Raw genomic sequence first — 18,700 nt, forward strand, 5'->3', positions numbered from 1 at the left:
AGGAAATGGATTAGAAGTCCTCTGAGGCCCCTCCCAACCCTGACATTCTGTATTCTAAGCTCCTCTTCAACTCAAATGATTTGTGACTGTAAAACCATAAAACAGTCAAATCCAGGCCAGGATTAGAGAAGAGTTGTATGGCAATAGTCCTTCATTCAAGTAATGGAGAAGAATGTGGAACATGGATAGTGCAGATAATGCAGAAATCATTCCTATTTGTCTTCTACAATCATTTGGATTTTGGATTTTTTAGCAGCTTTACCTTTTTAGTTCAATGAGGGTGAGGGGTGTGTGTGAGATAGAAGTGTAACTAACATTAAGAGTCCAATTCTGAAAAGGTGTTCTAACCAATCCACAGTGGGTTCCCTCCCATCCCTAAGAGTAGACCATCTGGCCATTAATTAGGTTACAGGTTCGAAATCTTACCTGCAGCTCAGCTTCTAGGCCCAGCCGACGGATGAATGGGTCCGTGACATGGTAATGCCTCTCGAAGCTCAATGCACCCCGCTCCTAGAAAAAAATGAAAACAATCCTAAGGTTTTATCAATTCAGTTTAACAAGTCTTTCCTGAAGCATCTATCAAACATCCAGCAGTGTGCTAAGTAGTATGGGAAATACAAAAGAAGTCACTGAACTGCCCCTAAGAAGCTTATACTCTACTGGTGAAGAGGGCAGTTCCAAGGTTCCAAGTAGTGATAGAAAAATACTCTTAAAATGGCTTTAAATAGCTTTGAAAAATACCCCATGCAGAGGTGGAAAACTACAGGGATGAGATGCTATCTGCTTCAGCATCAGACTGTCAGACTAAGCCTAAGTGTTGGCTACTTTTGCTGTTGTATTTTTTTCCCTTTTAAAAAAAGAAAACATACAATCAAGTGATCACATTTTAAAAAACCACACACCAAACCTCACGTTTCTATAGCACCTCTGGGGTAGGTTGTATATCTCCATCTTACACATTAGGAAACTGAGGCCCAAAAGAGGCTATGTGAATTGTTCATAGTCCTACAACTGATAAGAGTCAGAACCATGTACTAACTTTAAAAGTTCTACAAGTATTTGGAGAAAAGACTCAATATAACCAAAATAATGGTGGGTATGTTCAAACCCCAATTCTTCCTCCCGACTCCCCCAGTTTTGTTGAGTATAACACCATCCTTCCAACCATTCAAGCAACTGACTGCAGACAGATTCATTCTTGACTTCTTTCTTCCTCAAATACAGCTAGTTACCATGTCCCTCACTGCTACTTTCACAGTATCTCCCTAATCTATTTCCTCCTTTGCACTTCCATGGACACCACTCCTGTAGAGCCTCACCATCTTTCACCTGAACTACTGTCATAGCCTCCTAATCGATAGCCCTGCCTCCAGTCTCTAATTCATCCTTTATACATTTTCCTTAATGCACAGTTCTGACCAAGTTACTACCTCAGTCAAACATTTCCAGTGGTTGCCTTCTGCATGGGCAAAATAAAATGCAAACTTCTTAGCTTCGTATTTGAAGGCCCTCACAATCTTTCCAAACGGTCCTTCCAGCCATAGTTCATACAACTCCAACCAAAACGGACTCGACACTACTCCAAGATCCCGCCACCTTTTCTTTCCAGTTGCACTATCTTTGTTTCCCCATGCCTAAAACAGACTTTCCTCCCTAATGTGCAATTTCTACTTACTGCCATCTTTCTCCTCCTTGTAGGTCCAGGTGCCACATCCTCCACTAATCTTCACTTCCCTGATTCCTCTCTGCTCCCCCAAATAGAAGTAATCCCTCCCATTTTTCCTAACCCTTTCTTTGCATTTAAGTAATTTTATTTTTAAATTGTATTTTGATAGCTTTTGTCATTACGTTGTTTCCAAATATTCTCTTTATTCCTCCCAACCCCTAGCAAGTCATCCCTTTTCAGAAAAATGCAAAAATAAATCAAATCACTGCAATGAGCAATCCAAAGAACTAATGAAGGATCACGCTTCCTCCCTTTCAGTGGGGAAGAGTGGATTATATATGGGGGTGAGGTGTACATTGTCAGGCAAGGTTTACTTAACTGTCTTTCTTTATCAGACTGCTGGTGGCACCAAAGTGGATAGAACACCATGCCTGGAGTCAGGAAGACCTGAGTTCAAATCTGGCCTCAGACACTTACTAGCTGTGTGCCCCCTGTCTGCCTCAGTTTTCTCATCTGTCAAATGAGCTGGAGAAGGAAATGGAAAATCACTCCAGTATCTCTGCCAAAAACCCCAAATGGGGGTCACAGAGTCAGACATAAATGAAAACGAGTGAACAAATTTCTTTATTACAAGGGAGAGTTCTGTTGAGGGCAATGTGGTTTTATTGGGAACTGACAGCAATGGTTTTTTCAAGGAAATAGAAAAGATACCAGATGGACACCTCCTGGACCACATCTGACACCAAATAAAACATCCCATGTCCATTGTATCCCCCATCCCCATTGTGAGATGAAGGGAGGGAGGTACACTCTCTTAATTCTGTGCAGTCATGCTGGGTCAGTTTAGGTTTACTTTCTGTTTACACTGTCAGGTGCTCTCTCCTGGATCTGCTTACTTCCCCCAGCATTGGTTCATCTATCTTCCAGTGCTTCTCATTTCTTATGCATTTGAATGCTCTCTCCTCTGTGGTAGAGCTGTCTGTGTATATGTCTCACTCCCCTACACAACTTGAAGAGCCATACTAGCAAAGATTTCATCATTTTCATCTTTGCATCACCCAAACAACCCTGGGAGAAGCAGTTCCCCCCAGACCACATGTCCCCACGTCCAGCTTCCTGCCAATCCCCCAAAACTGTCATCCTGGGCAGCAAGGCCACATGGTGATGAAACCTGGCAACTGTTTAGGTAGTGGGGGGTGGGGTGCAGTCACAACTGCTAAAGACCCAGAAAAGAATATTTTCACCAGAAAAGTCCTTTTCTGTGTCACACAATTCAACATCAGAAGTGGATAGGATCACCCACGTGTACAAAAATATTCATAGCTGCTCTTTTTGTGGTGGCAAGGAATTGGAAATTATGGGGCTGCCCATCAATTGGGGAATGGCTGAACAAGTTGTGGTATATGAATGTAATGGAATATTATTGTGCTGTAAGAAACGATGAGCAGGCAGATTTCAGAGAAACCTGGAAGGACTTGTATGAACTGAGGATGAGTGAGATGAGCAGAACCAGGAGAACATAGTACACAGTATCATCAACATTATGTGTTGATCAACTGTGATAGACTTGATTCTTCTCAGAAATACAATGGTACAAGATAGTTTCAAAGGACTCATTATGGAAAAGGCTCTCCAAATCCAGAAAAAATTTTTAAAAAAAACTGTGGAATATGGATGCAGATTGAACCATACTATGGATGCAGATTGAACCATACTATTTCTCTTGTTTTTGGTGCTATTGTTTTTCTTTTTTGAGGCTTTTCCTTTCTGCTCTGATTCTTCTCTTATAACATGACTAATGCAGAAATATGTTTAATGTTATTGTACATATATAACCTATATCAGATTACTTGCTGTCTTGGGGAGGGAGGGAAAAAAATTAGAAACTAGAAATCTTATAAAAACAAATGTTGAGAAGCACATTCTCTGCAAATCCAGATGAGCCAGACAATAAATACACATGGATTTCTGATAGAAAAAAAGAAAGAAAGAAAAAAAAAAGAAATGGATAGGATCTTATCAGTGGAAACACCATTAAAGAAAAGGTATTCCCATCTGCACCCTAAGGACCACAGGCCCTTTCCATCTGACATGCAGCTGAAACCTCCTGCATGCGGTACTGAGCAGGAGATGTCTGACTTTTCTGTTTGTCTCCCTAGCCCTTAGTACAGTGCTTTGCACAGAGTAAGTACTTCATAAATACTTCTTCCTTCTTTCAGCATCAAGTACAGGGCCTAGCACATAAAAGACTTTTTTTGGGGAACGAAAAAAGAAACTTCATTGTGTGCTGGAGTGTTAGAGGAAGAGCTGGGGTTTGAACTAGACTATGAAGCTTTTCTGACAGGTGGGGAAGAATAGGAAGTCATACTGACCTATGTACATCAACTTCACACCTCTGGGACTCTGAGAAGTCAGATTTTCAGAATCTTGAAGTCTAGTCTTTCAAAGATGCCCAAACCTCTTCGAATCAATGAATGTTTATTATCATGACCATTTGGGGCGGCTAGGTGGCGCAGTGGATAGAGCACCGGCCCTGGAGTCAGGAGTACCTGAGTTCAAATCCGGCCTCAGACACTTAACACTTACTAGCTGTGTGACCCTGGGCAAGTCACTTAAGCCCCATTGCCTCACTTAAAAAAAAAAAAAATCATGACCATTTACCTAGTAGCACATCCTGCTCAAGATCTCTGTAATCCAGAGGCACCACTTCTACCCTGAAGCCTTTCCCTAAGGAGGTCTCCTTCCTTAGCACATCTAATCCTCTCCATCCTAAACTCTCATTCCCTTCACTAAAAGCACTCCTGAAACCCTGCTTCTTCCATACAGTCCTCCTTGGATTATTAACTAGCAGACAGTTAATGAATTCCTATCATCCCAAACTGTCTGGGCATACAATTCATAAGGAGACTCTCCCTGTTCTCTACCTGGGATGTCCACCCTCACATATCTATGCCCCCTACGTGATACAAATACACCAGAGGCTCACTGTGATTTGACAACAGCACAGAACTCCATTTAATTACTTTGTAGTAATACAATCAGTCCTACAGCAGACACTGACTCTATATAGCAAAGTACCAGGATAACTGCGGCTGCCTATTCACCTCTAAGTTTAAGGTTTCTCCTTGCGATTGTGAGTTCTTAGGAGACAGGGCTCATCTCGGTCAAACACTTATACTAAGCTCCCACTCTTTTCAGGCCACTGTGATAAGCTCTGTGAATGAGAACACAAATTCTCTGCTCTGAGGAGCTTAGAATCTAATGGGAAAACAACCACACTGGGAAGATGCCAAATATACATGCAGGTGATGACCCGTGTGACCTGGGGATGAGTCAAAGCGTCTCTGAGTTTCAGTCTCTACTTCAAAGTCTTGTTTAACACCAAGATTCTAGGGCTGGGACTGGGGCATCATAGAATCTTAGTGCTGGCCGGGACCTCCATCCACCACCTCACCCACAAGTGGTCATCCGGCCTCCATCCAAAATCCTCTGGTGATGAGAGAGCTCTCGCCCTTTCCAGAAAGTTTCTCTTTATAGACAGCCTAAATCTGCTTTTCTGCAGCTTTCCCTAACTCGGCCCATGCAAAACAACAACAACAACCCCAGACACATCCTAAATGTTAAGTTTGTATTTGAACATTACACTTCTATCAATTGTGCCAGTTGGTAAGAATATGGAATATTGTCCTCACTTGACAAATGAGGAAATCTAGGCTCAGAAAGGTAAAGGCACGCCACCATATTGTATGTATGCGGTGCATTCTAGTTTTTCAAATGCTTTCTCATTTCATTCTTACAATCAAACAGTAACTGATTAATAATGATCAGAATTTGACAGAGGAGGGAACAGATGAGGTTCTGAGTGGTTAAATGATGTTGTGAACATGGTGACAATGAAGGCATGGCCTACAGCAGACAGTCAGCTGAAGGCCACGTGCAGACATCTCCCCTGAAGCAGACAAGAGGAGCGTGTGTTGGGGTGGGGAGGGTGATATGGTAGCTGTGGGGCCAGAGAGCAGAGCCAGGGCTGATGGGCAGCAATGATGGAAGATTCTGACTAAGACAAGTTCCCTAACAGTTCATTAGGGCTGTCCCAGAAGTGGAATGAGAACTCGTCCTCACTTGAGGTATCCGTGAAGGCTGGCTGGCCACTGGAGCTCTCTGCTTAGTTATGGCTTAGACTAAATTAGAGGATCACAGTGAGAAGGGGCCTAAAAGCCATTTAGTTCATCTCTCCCACACCACCCTCTGCCTCAATGTACAGGGAAGGAAACCGACCCTAAGAGGTCACCGTCAGGAGAACTGTTCTAAGTTCTAGACCTAGAATTTGGTTCTAGCTCTTCTCACAGTGACTGAACTGGTGTTTCTACTATGCCATGCGCTCTCCCCTGCTCTGCAACCTAAGTCACAAAGCTAATTAGTGGCAGAACTGGGACTAGAACCCGAGGTAACTCTCCCGGCCTGGGGTCCTGCGCCTCCAGTCAAGCTCCTCCCCAGCAGCTCCAGGCCAGTCCAGAGCTGCTCTATCACTGGGCATCTAGGACATAATAACCACCGACATTTACAAAGTGTTTGCAAAGAATTTACAATGGTCTTAAGCAGCCTGTGAGGTCTTATGGGGAAGGGAAAGGAAGGATAGGGAACAAGCATTATTGAGCTTCAACCCCAGACACTGTGCTCAGCACTTGAAGAATATTATTTCATCTGATCTTCCCCCAAACCCTGAGAGGTGGGTGCTATTATGAACTCCATTTTACAGTTGAGGAAACTGATGCAAAGAGAAGTGAAGTGATTTACCCAGGGTCATCCAGCTAGGAAGTGTCTGAAGCTGGTTTTGAACTCAGGTCTCCCTGACTCAAAGTATAGGTATTAACAAGTCCTTTTTACATTAGAGTGTGCCTGGGTCCAGAGACATGAAGTAACTGACCATAATCCAACAGTTAATCAATGAAGCTGTGGACCCCAGGTTCCTTTCCCCTCAGCCCCAGTACATGGTCCACAACACTATGCTGCCTCTCCCAGTACAAAGAGTAAGTAAAACCTCAAAGTTCAGGCAAGGTAACTCGGGAGAAAACTGAATAAAACTCTTGGGGTCGCTCATTTAAAGTTAAAGATCATCTGGTTAACCCCCTAATTTTATAGATATGGAACCTGAGTCCCAGAGAGGTAATATCAAGAGACTTAGTAGAGACCACATAGGTGATCAAAACAGTGGTTTCTGTCCCATTCTATCTCAGCTACTTGTAAGTGGGTGAGCTCTGAAGAGAACAAAGCTGTTCAATGAAGATCCACCCTCCTGAAGCCTCACACTTGCATGGAAGCCTGGGGAGGCAGTCTCACCCTCTACCACATCCCAGCACTGCTCAGGCCCACACATGCTTCCTGGAGACCCCATCTCACCAACCTGGCTGCTACCTTTATTGAACAGCAAAGTCACGAGCAGCCATGTGATGAAGGGCTCCATTAAGCCAAATCCCTGAGGGAAGGGAAGAGGGTACAGACAGAGGAAAGAACGCTGAACTCAATCAAGGGGCCTGAGGTTGGACTTTGGCTCTGTTACCACCTCCTCAGGGTAGCAACGCAGTCACTACTAGTTTCCTCATCTGTAAAAGGCGACTGAACTAAATGATCACTAAGGGCCCATCCACCTCTACCATTCCACATCCAGATGTTCTTTCAGCTCCAACATCTTATGGCTCCATGAGGTGGGCTGGATGCAGTCCCCCAGACTCTGATCCCCCAGATAGTGATCCTGAGCTGCTTACCTTTATCTGCCTATGAATGAGGTCTCTAGTTATGTTGACTTTTGCCATCTTCTCAAAATGGGGGAGGAAAAGGGAGGCTCTAGAAGGATCTTCTGTACCCCCAAGCATTCCAGCCAAGCCTGAGACCAGGGGGCACACATGTAATTACCTGGAAAGAAAAAAAAAATCACTATCAAACATTGGCCAGGGGGAAAAGCATGTGGATGTGGGTGCATTCATACATGTGTCAGAATTCTCTAGCCCTTAAACAGCACACTCTAGCTAATGGCCTATTGTCTAAGTAGAGCCTTGTTCCTCATACACTGGATGAGTCCCATCCCAGGTTTACTGAAGAACCTCAGGAGTGGGGGTGGAAAGCAATGACTTTTTTTTTTTTGTGAGGCAATTGGGGTTAAGTGACTTGCCCAGGGTCACACAGCTAGTAAGTGTCAAGTATCTGAGGCCGGATTTGAACTCAGGTCCTCCCAACTCCAGGGCTAGTGCTTTATCCACTGTACCACCTAGGTGCCCCAATGACTAACTCTTACTAGGAAAGGGACTAAATGCTAAAGGGGCTACATGTGTTTTGCCAGAAATACATTTCACAGGATATTCCAAAAGTCTTAGTGCAGTTTTAAACTATTAAAGTTGAAGTTCCAACTCCAGTTCTAGTTTTGAGCTGTTTTTGGGGGGTGGGGTGGGGCTTTCTTGTGTTAATGATAATGCCTGGTACATAGTAGATGCTTAATAAATTCTGGTCCATGGATAGCTCCAGTATTTGCCCCTTAGCTAACGTCCTCTAAGTTTCTCTACAGCCAGCCAAATCAGCGTGATGGCTAGAGCAGTCATCACCTTTCCACTGCTGAATTCCTTAGGCTGGTTCTAAGACTCCACAGAGCTACATTACATGATTCCTACTCCTCAGTACCCATATGCCCCTGCCTAAAGAAAGGCTCTCCTAGCTCTTCGCCCTCCCTCAGAGCACAGGATCTCCCCCTGCCCCAGTTATGGGCCACATCAGAGATCCGTGTGTGTGTGTGTGTGTGTGAGTGTGAGAGAGAGAGAGAGAGAGAGAGAGAGAGAGAAAATCTCAGCAGCATCTGGTCAGCAGGACCCCTGCTGAACACTTCAGTGAGGAGCCACAAATTTGGTATGAATTCTGCACCTACAATCTAGATTTATTTCATTGCTAGGCACATAGGAGGTGTTCAATAGGTAATCACTTTTCCACATGCCATGTAGTTCTCACTTGGTCCTACATCAAACACCCTACTAAGCCCAAAAAAGGGCAGGAAGAGCCTTGTCCGAATATTCGGACAGGACACTAGGTGCAGATTATTTATTAGTCAATGAGATCTCTGAGGTATAAGAGAAAGAGCTGAGAGACAGAAGCCAGAACACCCGCATTTTCATCTTCCTGCCACTGAAGAAATGACCTTGCTCCAGTCCCTTCACTTCCCTCCAGGCCTCAGGAGATGGACTAGATGCTCTCTTAAGGTCCCTTCCCTGGTTCTAAGAGTCTATGATTCCATTCTCATAAATGGATCAACATGCACTTATTAAGCACTCACCATGTGCCAGGCATTCTGCAACAAAGATTAAAAAAGTTATTAACATGTCTAGTGTAGCTCTCCCCGCCACCCACAAACACAAATGTCACAGGAACAAAAAACATCCCAAGATGCTTCAGGCCTTCCAATTTCCTAAGGTTGGAGTGGAAGTTTCAAATGAAAATGCTAACTCAAATGATTAGCAGGAGCCAAGTGCGGTCCAAGGACATCTACCATTTTGGCTTGTGATACAAAAGTCAAAAGCAAATCACCCAAATCAACAGAGAGATTTTTAATCTCTGGTTCAGGAACAAGGTAACTGTTGAGTTTTCTCATGCAATAGTTGCTGAGGTATAACACTAACAAGTTATCCCAGATCTCTCTGCTGTGGAACAAGAGGGAGAGCAGGGAGTTCACATTGTAATGGTGGAGACGACACGAGAATAACTCTGTAAGATACGTACTGCAAAAATGGAAGGTAATCTAAGATTTTAAGGCCTATCAGCAACAAAGACCATGAAGGACCTGCTTTCCTGATGGAAGGTGGGATTTGAGTTGAAGTTTAAAGAAGGCCAAAGAAGCTATGAGGCAGAGGCAAGGAGGGAGTACACTTTAGCCAAAGGGGACAGCCAATGCAAAGGCATGGTATCAAGAGATGGATCATGTGCTGGGACCAGCAAGGAGGCCAGCGTAGCTGGATCAGAGCATACTCGGAGAAGAGTCAAGTTCAAGGAGACTGGAAAAATAGGAAGGGGTTTGGCTGTGAAGAACTTCAAATGCAAAACAGTACTTTTTATTTGATCCTTGAATTAATAAGGAGCCACTGGACTTTTTGTACTTTTAGGAAAATCACTTTGGCAGCAGAGTGGAGTGGAGATAAACTTGAAGCAGGGAGACCAATGAGAAGTATCCAAGGTGAGAGGAGAATGAAGGTGTGAACTAGGATGGTGGCTGTGGGAGGTGACAGAGGAGCATGTCCTGAAGTCAGAAACAATACGATTTATCTCCATGCAGTCTGCTGAGGCAGTGGGCCACTGGGCAAAGCCTCAGTCTCCCCGCCTCCTCCCATTTCCCCCCACCAAGATGATGATCCTAAGTGAAGCTGCCATTCCCAGCAGGCCCTTTGCTTACCCCATTCTCTGTGCCTACAATGCTATTTCTCCAACCACATGATGTCTCTTGTCATCCTTAACATGTTTCAAGACCCAACAACTCAGATGCTACTTTTTCCATGAAACCTCCAGTAACCCAGTGGTCAGAAATTCTTTGTTCCTGGCTCTCATATAGAACTCTGTACTTCTCAAGGTACATGAAGTCTGTTTTGTATTATTTATATGTGAAGCATTTTCCCTTTTATGTTTCACAAGCAAAGAATTCTATCTTATTCAATGAATCTTTCATCTCCCCACACTCAACACCCAGCAAGGGAACCAGCATAAGACCCAACTCATAGTAGGTGCTTCATAAATGCTTGTTTATAGACTCATATAATGATATACCGAAGACAACTATCAGCTTAAAAGATCATCTGGTCTAATCTTCATTTCACAGATGAGAATGTGAAGCCCAGAATGGGTTAAGTGACTTTCCCAAGGTCACAATGTCAGTGATGGCAGAGCTAGGATTCTTTGAGTTCAATCACAGAGAAGCCTTCATGAGTTCTGAAGTTCTGCAGACAAACACATCTAGACACATTTCTATCCAGAGACTATAAAAACAGCTCATATTTAATCTCTCTGTAAAGAGTTCACACTAGGAAGGGAGAATACTGAATATACCAAGTAACAACCAATTTCTTCTAAGTCTCTCAAACTCAGGTATTACAGATCAATAAATCAACAGTTAAGCCAACTCTTATTCATTAACGATGAATGCCCACTTTCATGTACACAAAGCACTTTCTCCAGGAAAGCTCTGTGCAGCTACTCTCCAACTTGTTAGCTTACAAACCTCAAATGGATTTACGTAAGTGAGAAATTTGGGACAGGCTGCAACTTCTTGACAGGAGGTGTAATTAACACACTAAATGTGACCAAGGGCAAACGTTTTTTCCACAATAGTGATAGACAAATACAATACAAAACCATGTGCCTAGATACACGAGGTTGATCCTTTGATCACTAAGGATCTGTGACTTCTAGAATATCCTCCTTATTCTCCTGGGCTAAAGTCACCTTCCTTCTATGCTACTCAGTTTCTCCATCAGCAGAATGAGGGAGATCGCCTATATGATCTCCAAATTCCCTTCTAGCAGTAAGATTCTGTAATCTAGTTTTAAGTCATGCTTCACATAAAGTGACACATAACTCCTAAGGTAACTGAACCTTAGGTGCTACTTCATGTACATGAAAAGGAATCAGATTCCAGCAAGGACTCCTGGGCAAGGTCAGATACACGAATGCCATTTTGGGCGGTAGTTATAAGCTCTGTGTCCAAAGTAAAATGGGTAGTAGCCCATTCACCCTGGTGCACCACATCTGGAGTACAGTGTTCTGGTGGGCATATTCTGGGGATGACTTTAAGAAGATGCAGCCCCTCTGGATGGGGTAACCAAGAGGTGAGAAGCTTACAAATCATGCCACAGGAGAGTCTGTTGAACTGGTTATGTTTAGCCTGGAGAAGAGAAAAGAGTTGTCTTACAAAGCAACCTGGGTGGGCTGTCATTTGGGGAAAATGATCTGATCTGTTCTGCTTGGCTTGAGGCAGCAAAAGGAGAGACAATGGGAAGAAGTTGGTAGATTTGGGTTTAAGGAAGAATTTTCCAAGGATCAGAGCTTTCCAAAAGTGGAATATAATGGGCGGTTTCAAGCAGAGGCTGATAGCCATTACAAGGGGAAGTGTTCTTTTAGAGACAATTCTTGCTTAGGTACAGGTGAAAGTAAAAGATCCACAGGGTCCCTTCCACTTTTGAGACTATGTCATTTAACACAAGACTGTGTCATTTGCCAAGGAGCTATAGAGTTTTCACATCACCTTTAAGGCTACCAATCCATCTCAGTCAATGCTAAGTTATTCAAGCTTTTCCCTTGCTTGGAATCATCTAGTTTAAGAAATACTTTATATTCCAAAGAACTTTTGATGAAAAATGACCGATGTTGCCTCAGTCCCGAAATTGTTTAATTAAGGTGCTTTCTCCTCTTCGTAAGAATTTTTCCTTGAGGCTCTCAGCATTTTGATTTTGAATTATCTTGAAGTTTCTCCACCCTCCTCACTTCCTTCATCCCTTAATTATCTTGAGGGAAGAGGAGAGAGAAATGGGCATTTATTTAATATCTTTATCTTTTCTCACCACATTTAAGACTGCCTGCTTTGGGCTCTTGTCTTATGTTGTGGCAGGACTTGTAATGGTTCTGGTTAAGGTGCCACTCACTTATAGAAGCTTTTGAGACAAATGACTGGGAAGTCCTCGAGCTAAAGTTACACTGGGGTTGATTTCAAGTGCAGCCCCGCCATACAGAGAGACCCACTGGCACCTAAATACCTCTGCATCAAGCAGAAAAGCAGTTCGGTGACTATCTTGCATCTTCTCTGTGCTGCAAGCAACAATTCCTCAGCAGCCCAGCAGAAAGCTGAATTTAAAAGGATCAGAAGAAGAAGAAGGACAGAACAGCAAAGGAAGACAAAAACTCCAACCAAGTCATGATCCAGCCCATTCCTACCCTCAGGCTCCCTCTCCACAGGGAATGGGGCAAATATATCTCCCAGGTGGATGTATCCATGGTTCACTGTTGTTCTTCTTGGCACTGGCCCTCTCCCATCAGGGCTCCAGAAGAGATGCCCTGGGTCCTGGCACAAGAAGAAGCTGCCCCTCATCTAATGGGGAGCCCTTGGAATCCAAACTCTCTGGCACTTTTTCTTAAGTTTCAGGACCCAAAATAGAATCTCACCTCAGATCATCTGACTTCCCTTTCGAGGAAAACTGCACCAACTGGTTGAGTTCTGCTCTTTTTAAAAAAAAAAAAAGGCACGTAAAGAGACAAGACCAGGAGGGAACACGCTGCAACTGCCCTTCCAAGACAGTAGTGGGATAAAGATTTCCTTTGCATAGGTCCTCCTACACACATTTGGGACACTCCCACTTACTTGACATGTTCTAGGGCTATATTCAGCCCTGAAGTTTTTAAGCTATTAGTCATTAATGCCACAAAGCCCAATGCAGAGCTTACAGCTATTACTAATAACACAAAGTGGGCTCTGAAACTCAGGAAGCCGGGACAAAGCAGGAGTGGCTCCCTTGCCTTTCTTCATCTTGCCTTAGAGAGTAAACCAATCAGTACTCCTCTCCCCAAGCTTCCCTGACTGCCTTACAGGGATCTCCACTGTATACCTAGCATTCCCTAAATAACCCCAGCTTAGTCAAAGGGAGCAAAAATCCTATTAATAGTTTTAAAATTCAGCAGCTGGATATCTTGTAGCAGCAGCAGCAGCAACTAAGCCGCTAGATGGGACAGAAGAAGGTGGCCATAGTCAGCAAGAACATATTCTAATCAGGAGTCCTCAAGTGATCAAAACCAATAGTCTAAAGAAGCAGGGGTGATTTGAGAAAGCAGAGAATGAACTCTAGAGGAATGGGGACAAACTATTCAATTGGTTGACATTAGAGGAAAGTGTAAGGGGCTAAAATTCTAGCTAATCTAAAACAGCTAATGAGTGGTCACCAATAAATTATAAACTTTAGCAAGAGTTAGACTTTTAAGCATTTATTAAGGAGAATAAGAATTTGGTAAAGAGAAAGAGGCCTAGATTCATTCATCTATCAAAGGGAGAGTGCATTTAGCTCCACTCTCCACGAGATTCCAGAGGAACAAAAGAGCGAGAGAGCCAGCCTCGCCTGTTCTTCCTCCCACAAGTGACACCAAAGAAAAGCCACATGGCTTTCCCTCAGATGCCTTCTCCTCATGGAGGGGCTTTCCTACTGTAAGTCTCCAGCAGGTGGTGTCATTCCAATCGTTACAAAAGTCAGATATCAAGCCTCTTCCTTCCTACCTGGGCCCCACTGATGATGCACGGTGTTCCCCTTCGCCAATGCTCTATTGAACAACAGAGTCACTTTTACATTTAGGAAGAAAAGGAAAAACAATGTTTAGAGTTTAAACACCAATCCTTAGGTTTTGATTTGCTTCTGCAGATGGGCACCCAAAGTACTCAGGACCCTCAACAGCCAAAGGGACCCAAGCATGACTACCAGTTGCCTCTGTGTGAAAGGTCCCTGCCCTACACAAAAGCGGTCCAACTTTTAATATACCCCTGCTAAGAGTTTCCTCTAGCAATAAAAATTTGTATTCTCTGACAGATTTAGGACCAAGGAAAGAAAAGCAGAGGTGCTACAAGTCACCATAACCAACACAATAATAAGATTATCACTAACTAGAGCTTACGCAATGCTTTAATGTTTGAAAAGTGCTTTCTTCAAACCCACCTTAGGAAGTAGGTAATTCAAATACCTATTCCCTAATTTTATAGACGAGGAAACTGAAGCTGGGAGATGCTAAATTATCTGCCTGTGATCACCCAGAGCCGGTAATAGCTTGAGGTGGAATTTGAATCCAAGACTCCTGACTCCAAGCCCACCTCGTGACTGCTATACAACATCTCGGCTATTCCGAATGACCTCAGGTCAGATCTAATGCTATTAGACCACAGGATGATAGCAAGGGAAGGTAAAAATGTAGTGATTTAGTTATTGAAGCTTCTATAGGTTCACCTCTGCATAATGATTCAAGATGAACTCAGGTTAACCTTACTGCTCCTAGAGAAGTCAAATTGTTTAATCTGAAAGAACCTCAAAATCAAAGTGTCCAGCACCCAAAAAGGGTGACTTTTTCCTCACAAATCTTCTACAGTGTTTAACATTAAGAAAGATACAACATGAACCAGTTAGTCAATTAAAGAGAGTCTGGCTATTCAATCTAAAAGTCATAGGTCTAAACTGAACTCTTTTAAACGTGAGAGGCAGCTTGTTGTCGTGGAACTAGCAAGTGATCAGGAATCAGGAGCCCTGGGATCTAATCTTGACTTTCCTAACTCACTACCCCCACTCCTTGAATTTCACTCCTCTATAAAATTAATGAGTTGGGACTAGTTGATTTCCACTGTCTCAATGGGTTCTAACAGTGTGATTTTTAAGAATAACACAGATAATGAGATAACTAAGTTGGATTTGATGTGGTCACAAACATTGTTCCCTATCATCTTAATGACTTTCTGGATTATCCAGAGGTAACAAAAGAGGAACAAAAGATGTGCCTTGGTTAGGATTACTGGGTTCTACCTGTTTGAATGTCTGCATCCCAGGATCCAGGTTTTATTGTTTATGGATCAAAGTGGGGATCACTGACCAATGTTTTCCTCTGCTCAAGATTTCAGGCCTAGTATGCATTGGGAGACCGATCTACCTCTCCAGCTCCACTCTGTCAGACTTTGCCAAGAGCATTTCCAACTCCTGACACTGACAAAGTAGTTTTTTGGTTTGGGGGTGTTTTTTTTAAACTATTTGAAAACCATTCCAATGAGAGCACAGTTAGGTCAAAGACACAAAGTAAGGTATTCTAGAGAAAACATCAGAGTCCCCCAAATCAAGCCTTAAGTCTCTCATGCAGAGGTTCTTGTAAATTGCTAGAAGACATGTGTAGATTTGATAAGTGAAAAATTGCAGGCTAGGCCAGTAATGTCCATGTCCATTCAAGGGGAGGGTCCCATTAGGCTGCTTCAGTAAAAAGAATTGGAATTGGCTGACTCTCTCCCTCTCTTAAATAACTGTCCCTCATGCAGTTTTAACTGATGACTGAATAATGTATCCATACATAAAAAGTGACTGTCACCAGCCAGCATGGGCTGGGGGGATACCTGGACAGAGTTTAGTTCAGGGTCACAGAAGTAAAACTAAGGGGAACTTCTGTTGAACTTGAGAGCTCATACTCATACACATACATACACACACACACACAAACACAAAGGAAACAGAAGGGTCAGGTCAGTGTGGCAGCCCTCCCAGCATTTCCACCTGCCCCCTCTTCCTGAGTTCTGTGCCAGATCAGATGTCAAACAAAACTCTGCCCAAAGTCTCGTGATTGTGGGACTTCCACCACTCTCTCAGCTCTGTCTCCTTCTCCACCTCCCAAAGAGAGTCTCCAAAACTCCATAGCCATAGGTCCCCCAAATCAGGTCCTGTGCAGGCCTGTGTTCAGCCAACCCAGGCAAAAAGTACTTTTTAAATATTCAGCCTTCTCGGGTCAATAAACCTGTAGGTGCCTAGCATAGGTAAGGCCTGCTCTCCTTTCAAAACCTCCCTTCTTGGAGACAGTGTCCTCCCTATACTCCTCAGTTCTATCATACCTTTTTCTACACTCAAAGTTTATTCTTTCCTTTCTTTCTCTCTCTCTCTCTCTTTCTCTCTTTCTTTCTCTCTTTCTTTCTTTCTCTCTTTCTTTCTTTCTTCAAATTTCCCCTTTCTTTCCCACGTTTCCCATCTGGGTTCCAGTGACCCCTCCCTTCTCCCAAAGTCCTCCATCTGATTGCTAGGGTGCCTTCTGCTCCCCCTAAGTCTCCCCTCTACTCTCCAAGGTTCCCACTTCTAGTTGCTAAGGTCCTCCTCTGCTCCCTCAAAGTTCTCCCTTGGGTTACTAGGGTGCTTCTCTGCTCCCCCAAAGTCTCTCCTCTACTCTCCAAAGCCCCCACTTCTAGTTGCTAAGGTCCTCTGCTCCTTCAGAGTTCTCCCTCTGGTTGCCAGGCTCTCTCTCTGCTCCCCCAAGTCCCTCCTCTGCCTTCCAGGGTCCCCTCTGTTCCCCCAAAGTCTCCCCCTACTACCCGAAGTCCCCCTCTTCTAGTTGCTAAGGTTCCCCTTAGCTCCCCCTAAGTTCTTCTTCTGGTTACCAGGCTCTCTCTCCGCTCCAAGTCCCCCCGCCCTCGCTCTCTGCTCGGACTCCGGGGGTGTCCGGTGGAGGTGGCGGGGGGGGGGGGGTCGTTGCCTCGCCCCCGCCTCGTCCCCAGGCCTCCGTCCCGCCCCGACCGGGGCCAGGGGAGCGGGCCGGGCTCACCTGTCAGGCCTCGTCCCGGAGCAGAGCAGCGAGCGGCCGGTGCAACTTCAGGAGCCCATGTCGGCGCGGCGGGAGGCAGCGGCCGGGCCGGCTCCGTCCGGCGGCAGCGGGCAGCCCGTCGCTCGCTCGGCCGGTCCGCCGCGTTAAGCCCTTCCCATGCTCCCCGCGGCCAGCCCGGCTGGGGCTGCGGGCCCCCGGCCCAGCTCCCACTCCCACCGTCCGTCTCCCTCACACACACTCACACGCACACACGCGCGCACACACACGCGAGCCCGCCCGCCCTCACCCCCTCACACACACGCACTCTCCTCCCTCTCCCCGTCTCCTTCCCTTCCCTTCCCTCCTCCTCTGTTTATCTCCGCCAGCTGTCTGGGGACCCGGGCGAAGCCGCGCAGCGCGCCTGCGCCACGCCGTCTGCGCCCCCGCCCTGCGCTTCCCCGCCGGCGCCTACACTACGCCGAGAGCGGACGGCCGCTTGCAGAATGGCGGAGGCCCCCCGCCCCGGTCAACGTCTGCCAGGGGCGCCCACTAACCTGCTAGTGGGTGGGAGCGACCCTCGCCAGGCCGCGGCCAATGGGCTTCGGCGCCCGCTGAGGGGTATGGGCGGAGGGGAGGGGGAAGCGCGATGCGCCCGAAGAGAATGCCGGGACTCGTAGTTTTTCCGCCTCCCCGGGGCTTTGGGGACTCTCCCGGGCTGCCCCGCCACCTCCGTTTGCGTTAGCGACACCTAGGGGTCTGCCCCCGCCGCCACCCAGAAAGGTCCCAACGGGTCGCTCCCGCCGCCGCGGTCCGGAACCTTCTAACGAGTTTGGTTTAGCGCAGCCAGCATTTCTTAAGCCCCTGCGGTGCGCTGAGCTCTGCGCTACGGACTGGAAGAGATACAAAGTTTCGAGAAGAGCTATTCACAAGTGCTCCATCATCCCTCCCGAACGTTTTCCGAGTGCCCGCAGTGACTTGCTCTTTACATTTGCAACCGTCTGTCCCTTTGCCTAGCTCTACGCAACCCCAGGGTTCTGGGCCACCTTGGCCGCAGGAAAACTGTCTTCAAGGAGTCAGTCAACAAGCAACTATTAAGCGCCACTATGTGCGGTGGGGATAAAGGTAAAAGCCGGTCCCTGTTCTTGAGCTCAGTCTAATGGGGAACACAACATGCTAAAAACTAGTACAAACAAAGCTATATACGGGGAAAATTGGAGATAATCAACAGAGGGAAGGCACTAGAATCAAAGGAGTCAGCAAAGGCGGAATTTTAGCTGGGAAATTAGGAAAGTTAAGAGGTGGAGATGAGAAGAGAAAGTTTCAAGCATGGAGGACAACTGGTAAAAATGCCTGAAGTCGGAAGGTGGAACAGCAAGGAGACCAGTGTCACGGGATAGCAGACGACGTGGGGCTCGAGTGTAAGAACAAAGTGGACTGCAGAGGTAGGGAGGGGCCAGGTTATGGAAGACTTTAAAAGTCTGACAGAAAGGTTGTAACCTGGAAGAAGCAGTAGACTTGTCCTGCTTGGCCCCAGAGGGCAAGAATTAGGAGCAAAGAGTGGAAATTGCATCGAGGATGATGATTAGAGCGATTCCAAAACGGAAGTAAGGTGTTTCCCGCTCTAGGAGAGTGTCAAAGCAAGGGCCAAATGGCTTGTGACCAACAATGGGGTAGAAGGGATCATCTTTCAGGAATGGTTTGGATTAAACGCCATCTGAAGCCCCT

General features: G+C 45.5%; 1 protein-coding gene across 2 annotated transcripts in view; it reads right to left on the reverse strand.

Annotated features, from left to right (window-relative positions):
* WDTC1 (WD and tetratricopeptide repeats 1) overlaps positions 1-17,602 on the reverse strand; it is a 70,323-nt gene extending 52,721 nt beyond the window's left edge. Inside the window, exons 1-3 of one of the 2 annotated variants that reach the window (XM_043994684.1) lie at positions 17,530-17,602; positions 7,432-7,579; positions 427-510 (exon numbers count right to left, since the gene is read on the reverse strand). In XM_043994684.1, coding sequence (XP_043850619.1) covers positions 427-510; positions 7,432-7,539 — 192 coding nt within the window. In that variant the 5' untranslated portion in view covers positions 7,540-7,579; positions 17,530-17,602. Of the gene's footprint in view, positions 1-426; positions 511-7,431; positions 7,580-16,996; positions 17,240-17,529 lie in introns of those variants that run through there. The other variant, XM_043994683.1, reaches the window with a different exon arrangement.
* Positions 17,603-18,700: the final 1,098 nt, after the last annotated feature.

The sequence above is a fragment of the Dromiciops gliroides genome, chromosome 3, assembly GCF_019393635.1.
Source record: "Dromiciops gliroides isolate mDroGli1 chromosome 3, mDroGli1.pri, whole genome shotgun sequence".
Classification (NCBI taxonomy): domain Eukaryota; kingdom Metazoa; phylum Chordata; class Mammalia; order Microbiotheria; family Microbiotheriidae; genus Dromiciops; species Dromiciops gliroides.